General features: G+C 42.6%; 1 protein-coding gene and 1 long non-coding RNA gene across 5 annotated transcripts in view; one reads left to right on the forward strand and one right to left on the reverse strand.

The window, feature by feature from the left end:
- LOC146395873 (uncharacterized) overlaps positions 1-11,144 on the forward strand; it is a 979,457-nt gene extending 968,313 nt beyond the window's left edge. The window contains exon 3 of the long non-coding RNA XR_014829923.1: positions 11,111-11,144. This is a non-coding gene — a long non-coding RNA (uncharacterized LOC146395873). The remainder of the gene's footprint in view (positions 1-11,110) is intronic.
- Positions 9,788-12,784, reverse strand: part of KCNU1 (potassium calcium-activated channel subfamily U member 1) — a 610,139-nt gene continuing 607,142 nt past the window's right edge. For 2 of the 4 annotated variants that reach the window (XM_085000044.1, XM_085000046.1), the window contains one exon: positions 9,788-10,750. In XM_085000044.1, coding sequence (XP_084856170.1) covers positions 10,724-10,750 — 27 coding nt within the window. In that variant the 3' untranslated portion in view covers positions 9,788-10,723. Of the gene's footprint in view, positions 10,751-10,858 lie in introns of those variants that run through there. The other 2 variants (XR_014829893.1, XM_085000045.1) reach the window with 2 other exon arrangements.

Raw genomic sequence — 12,784 nt, forward strand, 5'->3', positions numbered from 1 at the left:
TCTATTTCTCAAATACCTACTATATCTGTACTCTCGTCTCTCTTCCCACTACTCTTGCCTTAATGCAGGCCCCATCATCTTTTATTTGGACAAAGACAATTAGATCATCATCTGAGTTCTTTCCCTGATATGATCTCTGATTTTATACCCTTTCAGTCTACCCAACACATCATAGCCTGGGTTACCATCTCAAAATACAAATCTGATGGAAAAAAAAAGCACACACAAAACCTCTATGGTGAGCCACTGCCCGTAGTGCTTGTTAAGCTATAGAGGAGCAGTTCATCTGAGGCCTTTCAGCAGCCACTGGGAAGGGGGCTAGAGAGGGTAGGTAGTTAAGGACTTTGAATTCTAGGCTCCCCACTTTTGCTGAGACCCACCCAGGATTGTCCTGGTAGATGCTCAACAACCAACTCTCACAAAGTAAACAAATTCCTTATGTGTAGAGTTTGCTGGTTTCCATGGTGCAAATACTACCCTGAGGGCCAACTTCAAGCAACCGACATCACCGGAGTTTGGAAGACATTTGCAATCGACTCTCACAACATCCCAACTTTTGTTCTCTTTCCTCATACTGGGTATCTCTAGGGTGGGATCCAGGTGAAAAAACTATTCCCTGGTCACCTCTGGCCCATTGTGGGGGAGCTTTCTGACAAGCTTCCCCTGGAGTCAGCCGAGCCCTGGATGAGCAAAGGCCTTGCTGGACCTCAGAGAGAGGCAATGGCTGGCTGGCTGGCTGGAGGAGACTGAATGCAAATTGATGAGATGCCCCAGGCTCCATAGACAGAAGAGTAGGTGGAGCTGATGCCCACAGCATCCTGTGCAGTGCTCTTGTGAATGCCCACTTTCCTGCACAGGGGACAGCAAGGCTCCATAAAGAGTCAATGCCCTGTGGCCAGTCCGCCTGGAGACACCCCCCCCCCCCGCCCCCGCAAGATGTCACTGCCTCTGTTCCCCAACGCTACACGTGTATGACTTTTTCATAACTGTGACCGAATGGATTACTCCTTTCCGCACAGGAATATATGTCATTGTCAACATCAAAAACTTCCCTGCTTTGGCTCTGGCAGCACCTGCCTTATTGATCAGGTGCCTTCAGAACAACTCACTCACGAAAAGCAATTAAACCTGTCTGACTTCAAAAGTAAGGTAAGACAAGCCACAGCGAGCAGTACTGCACACACCTAATATGATTACTTCTCCTCTTCCTGGTGATAATAGAATTATGCAAAAGCAGCCTTGACCCACTAAGGATTTTCTTTTCAAAATCAAATCTCTGCTTTCCCCTAACTCACAGCTCCTCCCTGCCTCCCTGTCCCCTCTTGCTTTCTAATCACTAAACCAGCACTGCCCTCCTTTGTGTACCTGCTTGCAAATGTGAGTTTCTTTCCTGTGAAGTGGTAAGAACTAAAGAAAACTGTAGCCAGATTCATCTAGCAGATAAATAATGAAGGAAAAACATCCATCTCCATCTATTTATTCATGCTGAAAAGTTCACTGATTATCTCAGCATAAATGCAGTCCACTCAGATGGTTCATTATAACCTGAGGGGTGAGAATCTTTACAACAGTCTCAGGGTTCTCCTCCCAGTTCTCACTGTCCTCAAGTTGTCTGCATCCTGGGCAGAGTTTATCAATTACTCATGAAAATACTTCATTTGTTTTGATTAAATAGTCCACCTTTTTTTTCCCCATACCCATGGCATGTGGAAGTTCCTGGGCCAGGGGTCAAACCAATGCCACAGTAATGACAATGCTATATTCTAAACCCACTGAGCCACCATGGAACTCCTATATATATACATACGCACACACAATTTTTTTTTTTTTTTTTTTTGGCTGTGGCATGATTGAACTCAGGCCAAAGCAGTGAAAGCACTGAGTCCTAACCGCTAGACCACCAGGGAACTCCCTCGTTTTTATTTTTAAAGCCTACTATTGGTAACGAACCCAACTAGTATCCATGAGGATCCCTGGCTCACTCAGTGGCTTAAGGATCTGGCATTGCAGTGAGCTGTAGTATAGGTCACAGACATGGCTTGGATCCTGTGTTGCTGTGGCTGTGGCGTAGGCCAGCAGCTGCGGCTCTGATTGGACCCCTAGCCTGGGAACTTCCATATGCTGGAGCTGTGGCCCTAAAAATCAAAAGCAAAAAACAAACAAACAAAAAAGCCCTACTATTTTCTTTCTTGGTTGTTATTGTTTTTTTTTTTTTTTTACTTCGTTGTCCTCTTTTTCATTACTTAGAGTTTTTTTTTTCCGTTTTCCTCTTTCATAGTTCACTACGAATTCCTTGTTTTATTTTCTTAGTGTTCACCCAAGATATTATAATGTGCATCTTTCTCTTAATAAAGTTAATGTGGGAGTTCCCACTGCGGTGCAGTGGAAACGAATCCGACTAGGAGCCATGAGGTGGTAGGTTCGATCTCTGGCCTGGCTCAGTGGGTTAAGGATCCAGCATTGCTCGGATCTGGAGTTGCTGTGGCTCTGGCACAGGCTAGCAGCTGTAGCTCTGGTTGGACCCCTAGCCTGGGAACCTCCATATGCCATGGGTGTGGCCCTGAAAAGACCAAAAAAAAAAAAAAAAGTCAAAAAAAATAAATGAGAATTAGTATTTTCAACACTGCTTTCTACCATTTTCCAGCAATGCCCAAACGTTAGGTATTTCTCATTCCATTCATCTCTCACCCATGTTTATTTTAAATAAAACAAAATTTTATTGTTGAAAAATAAGTATTAGTTTGTATTTATCTATATACTTACACTTTTTTCTGCTCTTCATTCTTTTTTTTTTTTTTTCTTGCCGATCCACAGCATGCAGAAATTCCTATGCCAGGAACTGAACCCGTGCTACAGCAGCAACACAGCTGGATTTTACCCTACTGAGCCACAGAAGAGCTCTTCTGCTCTTCAATCTTTACTGCATTTCTGCACTTCCATTTATGAATCTTTTCTTTTTGTCCAAAGAATTTCTTTTAGTATTTCTTTCAGTATTAGTCTGAAGGTGATAAATCCACTATTTTATTTTTTGTATTTTGCATTTATTTACAAATGAAATTTTCACTGGGTATAGAATGATATTTCTTTTTCTTTTTAATAATATAAAATAGCTTTATTTTCCCAAAAGGAAGTTTGTTTGTTTTCATTTTTCTAGCCACAACTGCAGCATATGGAAGTTCTCAGGCTAGAAGTTGAAATGGAACTACAACTGCCAGCAGCCAGGGCAACACCAGATCTGAGCTGCATCTGTGACCTATGCCACAGCTTGTGGCAATGCAGGATACTTAACCCACTGAGCGAGGCCCGGGATCAAACCAGCATCCTCATGGACACTGCTGGGTTCTTAATGCATTGAACCACAATAGGGACTCCCCACTTCATTTTTAAATATTTCCTCTTTAAACTGACCATGGGCTCTTTTAAGGTCTGGAGGTTGTTGATGGTTGGTGTCATATATTGAATATAACAGTGTGGCCATTGCCAATTTTTCAGGCATTCTTTATACAACTGAGCTCCATCTCGGTATTTACTTAAGGAAGAATTCATCTGCTGAAGACATAAACTAGTCTTCTTTTCAAATCTTCCCTTCTCTGAGTAGCATCTTAAAGAACTTGCTGGCACTTCCGGAAGATGATGGCAGGGAGTGCTCCCACAAGGGTCAGCTTGGGGCTCAGTCTCTTATGCAGTCTTTTGTGCCTGTGTCTAGTGCTTTCTGTAGCCAGGCAATGATGTTTGAAGTGAGCGCTGACTTGTACATCTGGAGCCACATATGAAGAAAGTAAGAGCTTTAGAGCACTGATGTTCCCTTCTAGGACCTGCTCCCCAGTCCCCATCATCTCTGCCCTTGTGTGGGTGTTCAGGACACAAACAGGCTCATCATCCCATGAGATCCTGCATCCAGGCACTCAGGGCTTGGTGGTTTAGGAGGGTCTGAAAATCTCATAATGAGGAGAAAAACACACAATCATCAGGTGTTTGGCAGCAATGAGGAGTCAGAATAAAGTTACCCCTGGGCACTGCCACCTGGCACCCAACTGGCAGTGTCCTCCAATCTCCATTCATTACAGTAACTTTAAAATCTATGTCTTGGGTATTAGATCTAGATAATCAGTGAGTGGTCTCCATTATCTATTTATTCTCTCTTGGTTTTTGGTCATTTGAGTTTCTCTATTAGTCATTCATGGTAATTATTTATTCCTTGAAGGCAAAAAGGAATAAGAGAGACTATCAACACTGCCACAGCTCAGAAACTGGAAGGAAGCCAGGCTTGCTGGTCTACCTGGAGGCTAACTTAGCTTGCTAGAGAAAAGCATCAGTTAAAGCACAGACAAGACTGAGTCCATTTTTACTAAGTGTATAAAAAGTGTAGAAATTCTGAATAATAGTAACTTCCACTGAAAGATAATTAATAAATTTTTAAATTTTTACTAGGTTAGTTAGAGTAGGGGGTTGATCCTTTTGATCCAGTCAGAGAATGGGAGGCATTAAAGCTGATTTCAGGCTTTGTGAAGACTAGTCCACTTCTAGCTTGAAGTAATCCTAGAGGAGGACCTTTCAAGAATCTCAGGTGAGAGCAAAGGTTGTTTGCCTGGGCTCAGCTCCCTTGCCATGCCTCGGATGCCATCTTCACCTCCCCAGCACTTCGAAACGGGCTGAAACTCTGCTTAGCTTTCTAGCTTCTTAGTGGGTCCTTTCTTCTTCTCTTCGCAAACTCTTATGTTAAAAATATTGTAATATGGAGTTCCCGTCATGGCTCAGTGGTTGACGAATCCGACTAGGAACCATGAGACTGTGGGTTCAATCCCTGGCTTCACTTAGTGGGTTAAGTATCCGGTGTTGCCGTGAGCTGTGGTGTAGGTCAATGATGCAGCTTGGATCCCATGTTGCTGTGGCTGTGATATAGGCCGGCGGCCACAGCTCTGATTAGACCCCTAGCCTGGGAACATCCATATGCCACGGGTGCGGCCCTAAAAATACAAAAGACAAAAATATATATATTAGTAATAAAGAATATCCTCAAGGAACAAAGCAGCACAGACTGTCAGGCTCTCTTCGCTCTAAAACCTAGTCCCCTCAACTCTGTTATTTTCATCCCAGCCCCAGAAGGCTGCGGGAAGCCCTTAGCCTTGAAATTCAACCTGATGTCTTATTTGGTACCACACTAATGGGCAAGTGCCTTGAGGGAAAAACAGCAGAGAATGCCGAACTCACCTCATGGTATTCTTATCTTTTGGATCTTCACCTTTCAAGTTCATCCTGTGTTGCCCTCGGATTACTTCAAGCATTTTAAAAAACTACTACATTTAGAATGGATAAGCAATGAGGTCCTAAAGTACAGCACAGGGAACTATATCCAATCTCTTGGGATAGACACGATGGAAGATAGTATGAGAAAAAGAATGTGTGTGTGTGTGTGTGTGTGTGTGTGTGTGTGACTGGGTCACTATGCTACACAGCAGAAATTGATACCACACAAAATCAACTATACTTTAAGAAAAAATAATACAAAAATTTAAAAAATTAACCAGTTTTAAACTTTTTTCTTAGAGTGAGGGTTGGTCTGCTACAGCTACTCTCTTACGACTAGAAACAAACTTATTGTCATTTTTTTTTTGTCTTTCTGCCTTTTCTAGGGCCGCTTCCCGTGGCATATGGAGGTTCCCAGGCTAGGGGTCTAATCGGAGCTGTAGATGCCAGCCTATGCCATAGCAACGCGGGATCTGAGCCATGTCTGCCACCTACACCACAGCTCATGGCAATGCTGGATCCTTAACCCACTGAGCAAGGCCAGGAATCGAACCCATAGCCTCATGGTTACTAGTTGGATTCGTTAACCACTGTGCCACGATGGGAACCCCACAAACTTATTTTTATATAAAATCAGAATTCTCCATTTCTCACAAAGGAAAAAAATCTGGCAAAACTGAGCACACATTCTTGCATACAAATAATGGCTAGATATGACACCACTGTCCCTTAATTTCAGGTGCATGCTCCTCAGATAAATCACCTGGATGACTCAGTGACCCCTGAATGTAAAAAAGAAAGTCCATGATTGAGGTTTCAGTGATGCTAATACTGAATTGTGGAGTGCAAAAGGATAGCCAAAGGGAATAAGCACTGAGAATGCACAGTCAGGAAAGTAAAAAGAATGATTAAAAATTGTTGGATCACACAAGCCAAGACAATGTTTCAGGGCAGAGGGAGGGGTCAACTCTGCTGCATCCTGCTCAGGCTTCAAGGAGGGCTAGTGCTAAAAGTCTTTCTCTATTGAGTGACTTACATGTAATTAGTGATCTGAGAAAGCGTATTTTTAGCAGAATCCTGGGGGTTACCCAGCCAGAGATTGGGGTGGCTTAAGGAATGAATCAGAGTTGTGGGAATAAAGGAGTGGTGGAGACAACTAGCAACAAAGTCCATGACAGGAAGGCAGGTGTTGAGAAAGATCGGGGCTGAGGACTATATTTCAGAGAAGGTTGGTTCTTCTTTGCTGCCTTCTTAGTGCATTTGCTGGCCTCTCCCTACTTTCTTGCAAAATGAAATGCTGCGAAGACATTTTCTTAGAGAGGAGAGAGAGGGAAAGCTAGTCATCATCTCCATATCTAAGAAAGAAACAAGACTTGATGAGTCTTGGGAGGCTAACTTGTGTGGCTGGAGAGCAGAGTCAATGAAGGCAGAGAAAAAGCCTGACTCTAGCCTGACCCAAGGAGCCTTGCCTTGTTATTCCCTTTCCCTGCCTTCACAGAGGCAACAATCAGAAGGTAGAAGATGGCAACATCAAGGCTGCCTGGGTTTTTTTTTCCTTTTCAAAAACCAGAGGAGGGCTGGGACTTTTTCGCCCTAGCTTCAGGGTTCTGTTAATTGGCACCCCAGTAAAATTATAGGAGCAGCCCACCTGATAATGATTGTGAATGACAGGGATGATTGGGTTTACCTTGTGCCACCCCCAGGGGACTGGCAGTTAGTTTAGTCTGAACTTAGCATCAGCTGCTCAGGTTCCTTTCTTTTCAGCAGGCAGTGGCTGGACCCCTTCTGTACTCTTTCAAACCTAATTAGCGTGAGGGCTCCCTCTCCCTCTCCTCTTATCCCCAGCCGCACTCCTCTCCTGCCTCCTCTTCTCCCTTGCTTCCCAAGCTAGGAACCGAAGCAGATTGCTTTTAGAGGTTTAGCTCTTTTGTTTCTTGGGCCTGGAAACCGTGTGCCTTTTGAGCTGTAGGTTATTTATTGTTCCTCCAGGAAAATCTACACCAGCTTCAATGAACTCCAACCTCCTTTAACTCCTTTATGCTTTGAAGGTACTCAGGTTAAGGATTTTATAGTTAATTAGAGATGTTTGGAATGCACCATAGGTCTTAAATAGAAGTTAACATGCCAAATAGCTAAATGTTGGGGGGGTTTCATTAAGACCAAATATCCAGATTTTTTAATTTACCAGAAGCCACTATGTGTGTGCTTGTATTTCTGTATGCATGCATATGTATATATGCGTATATATCATGTATATTACAGATATGCAACACTCATACATATTACACACACACACACACACACACGAAAGCCCTGGGATTCTCACACTTGAATGTATGGGTCACTTACACACCTTGTTAAAATGTGAATTCAGATTCAACATGTCCCAGATGGAGCCCGTTTTCAGGTAACGTAGATTCAGATGCTCAAATTACATTAGCCAATTTAGGTACCACACTGGGTTTGTGGATTTTGAACATACGGAGAGCTAAACCATACGTTCCTAGGAATGTTTTAGTTCCACTAAACCTGTTGTGTTTGTAAAATGGCCTGGGAGAGAGGGAGATTACAGCATACACTTGGTGGCAGTCCACCCAGGCCAAGGACCATCTTCCTTCCTCGAAGACAAGCCCCTCATTCAGAGGTGTCCTGTTCCTCAGCCACTGACTGCTGGGATGGAGAGGACAAAGCTGGGCCCACTCTAATACTTTCTTTTAGAAATCAGGATCTGAGATGCATGGATAATGTATCTACCTATAAATGTGGAACTGCAGGAAAATATATTTTTGCCATGTAAATACAGTCAGTATTTAAAGCAAATCTTTAAAAAGGATGAAGATGACTTAGGTAAGCTTTGAATTTTTTAAAAATGATTTCTTTATCTCTGACATTTCTCCCTACAATTACTCTTTTTTACCCACATAGATTGAGTTGATTTCATTACAACCAAAGCTTAACTAATTCAAAACTTTATTTTCTGTGGATGAATGTTTTTGTTTCACTTCTTTTATTAGGCATCACGTCTACAGGTGCTGGAGGCTAATAAACCAAGTTTAAATGTCAGTCCGATCACTTACTAGCTAAGTGCAATGATTTAGACACACAAACTAAGAATATGTTGTTAATCTGAAATTCAAATTTAACTGGGTACTCTTTCTTTTGTCTGGGAATCTTATTTTTTACATAGTTTCTTCCTTTGTAAAATGGAGCTAGTACTACCAAATCGGCAAGTATGTTGTGGAAAATGTCAAGGCTATAAACATTATGTAAAATGATTTATGAAGCTGCAAGTAGAGATTCTAGTCGTAAGTCAGAAAGAGAAAGACAAAAACTATATATGACTTACAAGTGGAATCTAAAATATGGCACAGATGAACCTATCTACAGAACAGGAACACACTCACAAAGAACATACTTGTGGTTGCCAGAGGTAGGGAGGGAGTGGGATAGGGTGGGAGTTTGGGGTTGGTAGATGCAAACTATTACATTTAGAATGGTTAAGCAATGAGGTCCTGCGGTACAGCACAGGGAACTATAGCCAATCACTTGGAATGGACCATGATGGAAAATTACATGAGGACAGGAGTTCCTGTCATGGCTCAGCAGAAACAAATCTGACTAGTATCCATGAGGATGCAGGTTCGATCCCTGGCCTCACTCAGTTAAGGATCCAACATTGCCATGGGCTGTGGTGTAGGTGGCAGACACAGCTCAGATCTGGCATTGTTGTGTCTGTGGTATAAGCCAGTGGCTACAGCTCCAATTTTTTTTTCTTTTGCTTTTTTAGGGCCGTACTCGTGGCATATGGAGGTTCCCAGGCTAGGGGTCAAATCGGAGCTACAGCTGCCAGCCTTCGCCCACAGCCACAGCAATGCAAGATCCAAGCCCTGTCTCTGACCTATACCACAGCTCACTGCAATGCCAGATCCTTAAGCCACTGAACAAGGCCAGGGATCAAACTGCGTCCTCATGGATGCTAGTCAGGTTCATTAACCACTGAGTCACGACAGGAACTCCCTACAGCTCCAATTTGACCCCTAGCCTGGGAACCTCCATACGCCATGGGTGCAGCCCTAAAAAGACAAAAAAAGAAAATTACATGAGAAAAAGAATGTATATGTATGTATGACTGGGTCACTTTGCTATATAGCAGAGGTTGACAGAACATTGTAAATCAACAATAATAACAAAAATTAAATAATTTATAAGATGATGGTTTTTCACTTTCTTCCTTCCTTCTCTCTATGTTGTACTTGGAACACAAGAAGGTATTCCTTACAAGGCTCACCAGTTGGGAGTAAACGCTTTCTGGATGTGCCACATTTTCATCTTGCAAACAGAGTTAATTTCTAGATGAAATAATTTCAAGATGAGATTTACAGGGAGGTGGACTGGTTGCTTTTGGAACATGGGGAAAGTTTGTATTACCTCAGATACAATGATGTCTTTATTCCTGAATCAGAGAATTTGGAAGGTTATAGATTTCTATCTACCCAACTTCAATGGGGTAACCCATGCAAGGATGCTCCCAAATTCATTCTTGTGTCAGGATATACTCAAGTTTTAATTTTACACAAATTGGTTTCCAGTTCAAATAAGGATCTCCTGATCTGGTCTTTCTCACCTCCTATAGAAAGAGATGAAGAAAGAAAAAGCATGAAGGAAAAAGAGAAGATGACAATATGCATTTTAACTCTTTGCCTGTTTGAGGATAAAGAATATAAATGCTTGGTTTGGGAGGGTTCTTTATTTCTCATCACTTACATCTAAGTCCTCATTTTTATCTTGATCACTTACATTCCCTCTCTATGGAGTAGCCCAGAAAAGACAGAAGAACTTCTATAACACAGCTCCAATGGTCATGTTTTCTGCTCAAGAGACACAGAGCAAGGAACTTTGCTTACAGAGGCATTTATCATCTATTTATCACACCCGATCCAATGGGATTAGACTTTTGTTTCTTCCTCAAAACTGAGGGCATGCAGATCCATCCACCATTGAGCAATCGACACAAAAAGGGCATGCTCCCATTTTTATCTTCCTTGTTCCAAGTCACCATCTCTGGAGATGCCTTGTAAGTAGTGAGATAGGAGCGCCTGGAAAATAGCAACCTGTCTAGTATGGCTTTGAATAGGCACAGGTTTCTTCCATCGTGGTTTCCTCCATGTGCTCCTTTCTGCTTCCTGTTGTGCTCTTACTTGCATATATCTGGGATGAGAATTTACCACTTGGAATCAATACTGCTTGCTTGGAATCTGTCATAGGTTGTTTTGGGCTCCAAGAAATGGATGGATGTACCTGGTGACTGTGCTGTACTTTGGGAAACTGAAGGATAATTTACATCTGTGATGTGTCTTCTGACAATGGCACTATATTTATATTATCATATAGATTTGGAGATGAAATGTCCTTTTTGTAGTAAGAAGTGCTGAAAGGGATGGCGCAAAACACGAGGTCCGAGGGCAGCAGCCTAAACTCATTCTCTGGCCGGGTAATCACAAACCTGTAAGAAAAGCCAAAGATGAGCTCTGAGCCTCTATGGCTGGGACAGTGTGACTGCAGCCAGTGCCCCAAATAAGAAAGTCCTTCTGCTGGGCCACAAGAGGAAATGTTTTTTTTCTTGCTTTGCTTTACTTGGTTTCTGATTAATTTTTTTTTTTTTTTAATCTTTGGTACAGTGCAACAGGGGAGGTCCTCGGTTAGTCACTGGGAGACTAGTTTTTATACCTGCCTCTGAAACCGACAACCTCTGACCTTAGGAGTGTTATCTTTCTTCTGGGCTGTTCTTCTCTAACATCTTCATGGGAGAAGGGTAAGATGATGGTTTGGAAAAATTGATTTGTAATAGCCTTTCTAACTCTAGGTTTCTCTGTTCTTGTGAGCCACACGGGAAGTCCATAGGTTTCTCTGTTCTTAATGTCCACTACACCTATGAATTCAGTTGGCACAATGCTGAGCACTTAGCCAACTTTATCAAAACTGAAAGATGATGTGCACTCAAGATATTCCTATCCTGATTTAAGCCTATTTCAATTTCCATGTCACCGACTTTCAAACATAGAATGTAGTTTGGCCAATGAAGAAAAGAAAAGAAACTAATGGTTTATTTGAAACCTTGACTGGTATGCAAAGAGTGACTGTCAATGGAGTTTTAAAGAGACACCCAGAGCCTAGAACTGTGGGGACAGACTTTGTAGAGAAGCAAGATGTCCCAGGACAAAATCAGACACATGGCAAATCCTCACTAAATGCGAGTCCAATTCATGAGGACACCAGTGTTCCTGTCAAAACATTGAGACAGGATAACTTTCCAGGACTTCCACCCTGCATTTCTTCATGGCTGCCCGGAATGGTCACCTCTTCTTTCCTCAACACCCATTGCAATGCACCTCTGATCTTTCACTGAATAACCTTCACACTTTTCTCTGGCCCACTGAGCCCCTCTATGATCCTATAAACAAGATCTACTCGAATCATGTACTTCCTTTAAAACAAAAATAGCATTTTCTCCCCTTAGGTCAGCCCAGCTATGGGCTGTTCATTCTCCCAATTACCATGTTCCATAGGGTTTCCAGAGGTGGTGGGGGAGAGGATGGAGTTCAGTTACAAGCAAAGAGAGGGAGAGAGATGGGGAGGGTAGATTGGCATCATTCATGCTACCCAGTGCTGTTTCGAGACCTTTCCTTCTCTTCTGCCATCTTTATGGTCAAGCCTCTCTAGCCATATCACCCATTCCCCCTTGATTCATCCGTGTCATCTATAGACCTCCATGTTTATTAAGCCTTTGGCATTTGGGACGCTTTTTCCTTCCTCTAGTGCCACCATCACCTTGAGTGCCTGCAGTGTCTGTATGGTTTACGACTCCAACTTGTACACTGATTTCTTTGCTTTCCACAACCAACCTTTATCTCTCAACCACTTTCCTGGCCACAGACTGATGTTATAACTCCCTGAGACATGCTGCCTTTAAAATCTTATGCTTCAATAAATCACTCTCTGACCATGGCTTCTCATCACTCTTTCTCCCTCAGTGCCTTACTCTGAGTACACATGCTCTTTAACTTCATCAAGGTTTGAAATCCCCTGTCCTTTGACTCTGCAGTCCAGTCCTGCTTCTATGAGTCCACTGTAAACTTCTTTTCCCATTCCTCTTAGGAATTAATGCAACGTTTACCTCTTTCTCAACTCCTTACAATACTTTCTCCCATTCTCCTCTCATCAGGGGCTATGCCTGCACCTCCCTGAGAAGTCCCAGAGTTACATAAACATTGCCTTTAGCACATCCCTCATCTACAGCCAGATTTTCTTTGGTGTCCATTCTTTTCCTTCTTTTCTCGTGTGAGAAGAGAAGTGGGCTCTGGATTAACTTTGAGTGATTTCATTTCCTTCCCCTGTTTCTCGGAACTGGTTCATCAATTTATTTCTACTCTATTATTTTTAATTTCTCCTCTACTGAGTCCCATCCATTCCCATCATGAGACTCTTGGTCTGGACCTCCACTGCTGTGTTGTCTGCAGACAGCACTGACTCTTTCCTC

The sequence above is a fragment of the Sus scrofa genome, chromosome 15, assembly GCF_054392235.1.
Source record: "Sus scrofa isolate SSC_HxYL_T2T_F1_AM1 chromosome 15, Sscrofa_HxYL_maternal_Yorkshire_Landrace_v2.0, whole genome shotgun sequence".
NCBI lineage: Eukaryota > Metazoa > Chordata > Mammalia > Artiodactyla > Suidae > Sus > Sus scrofa.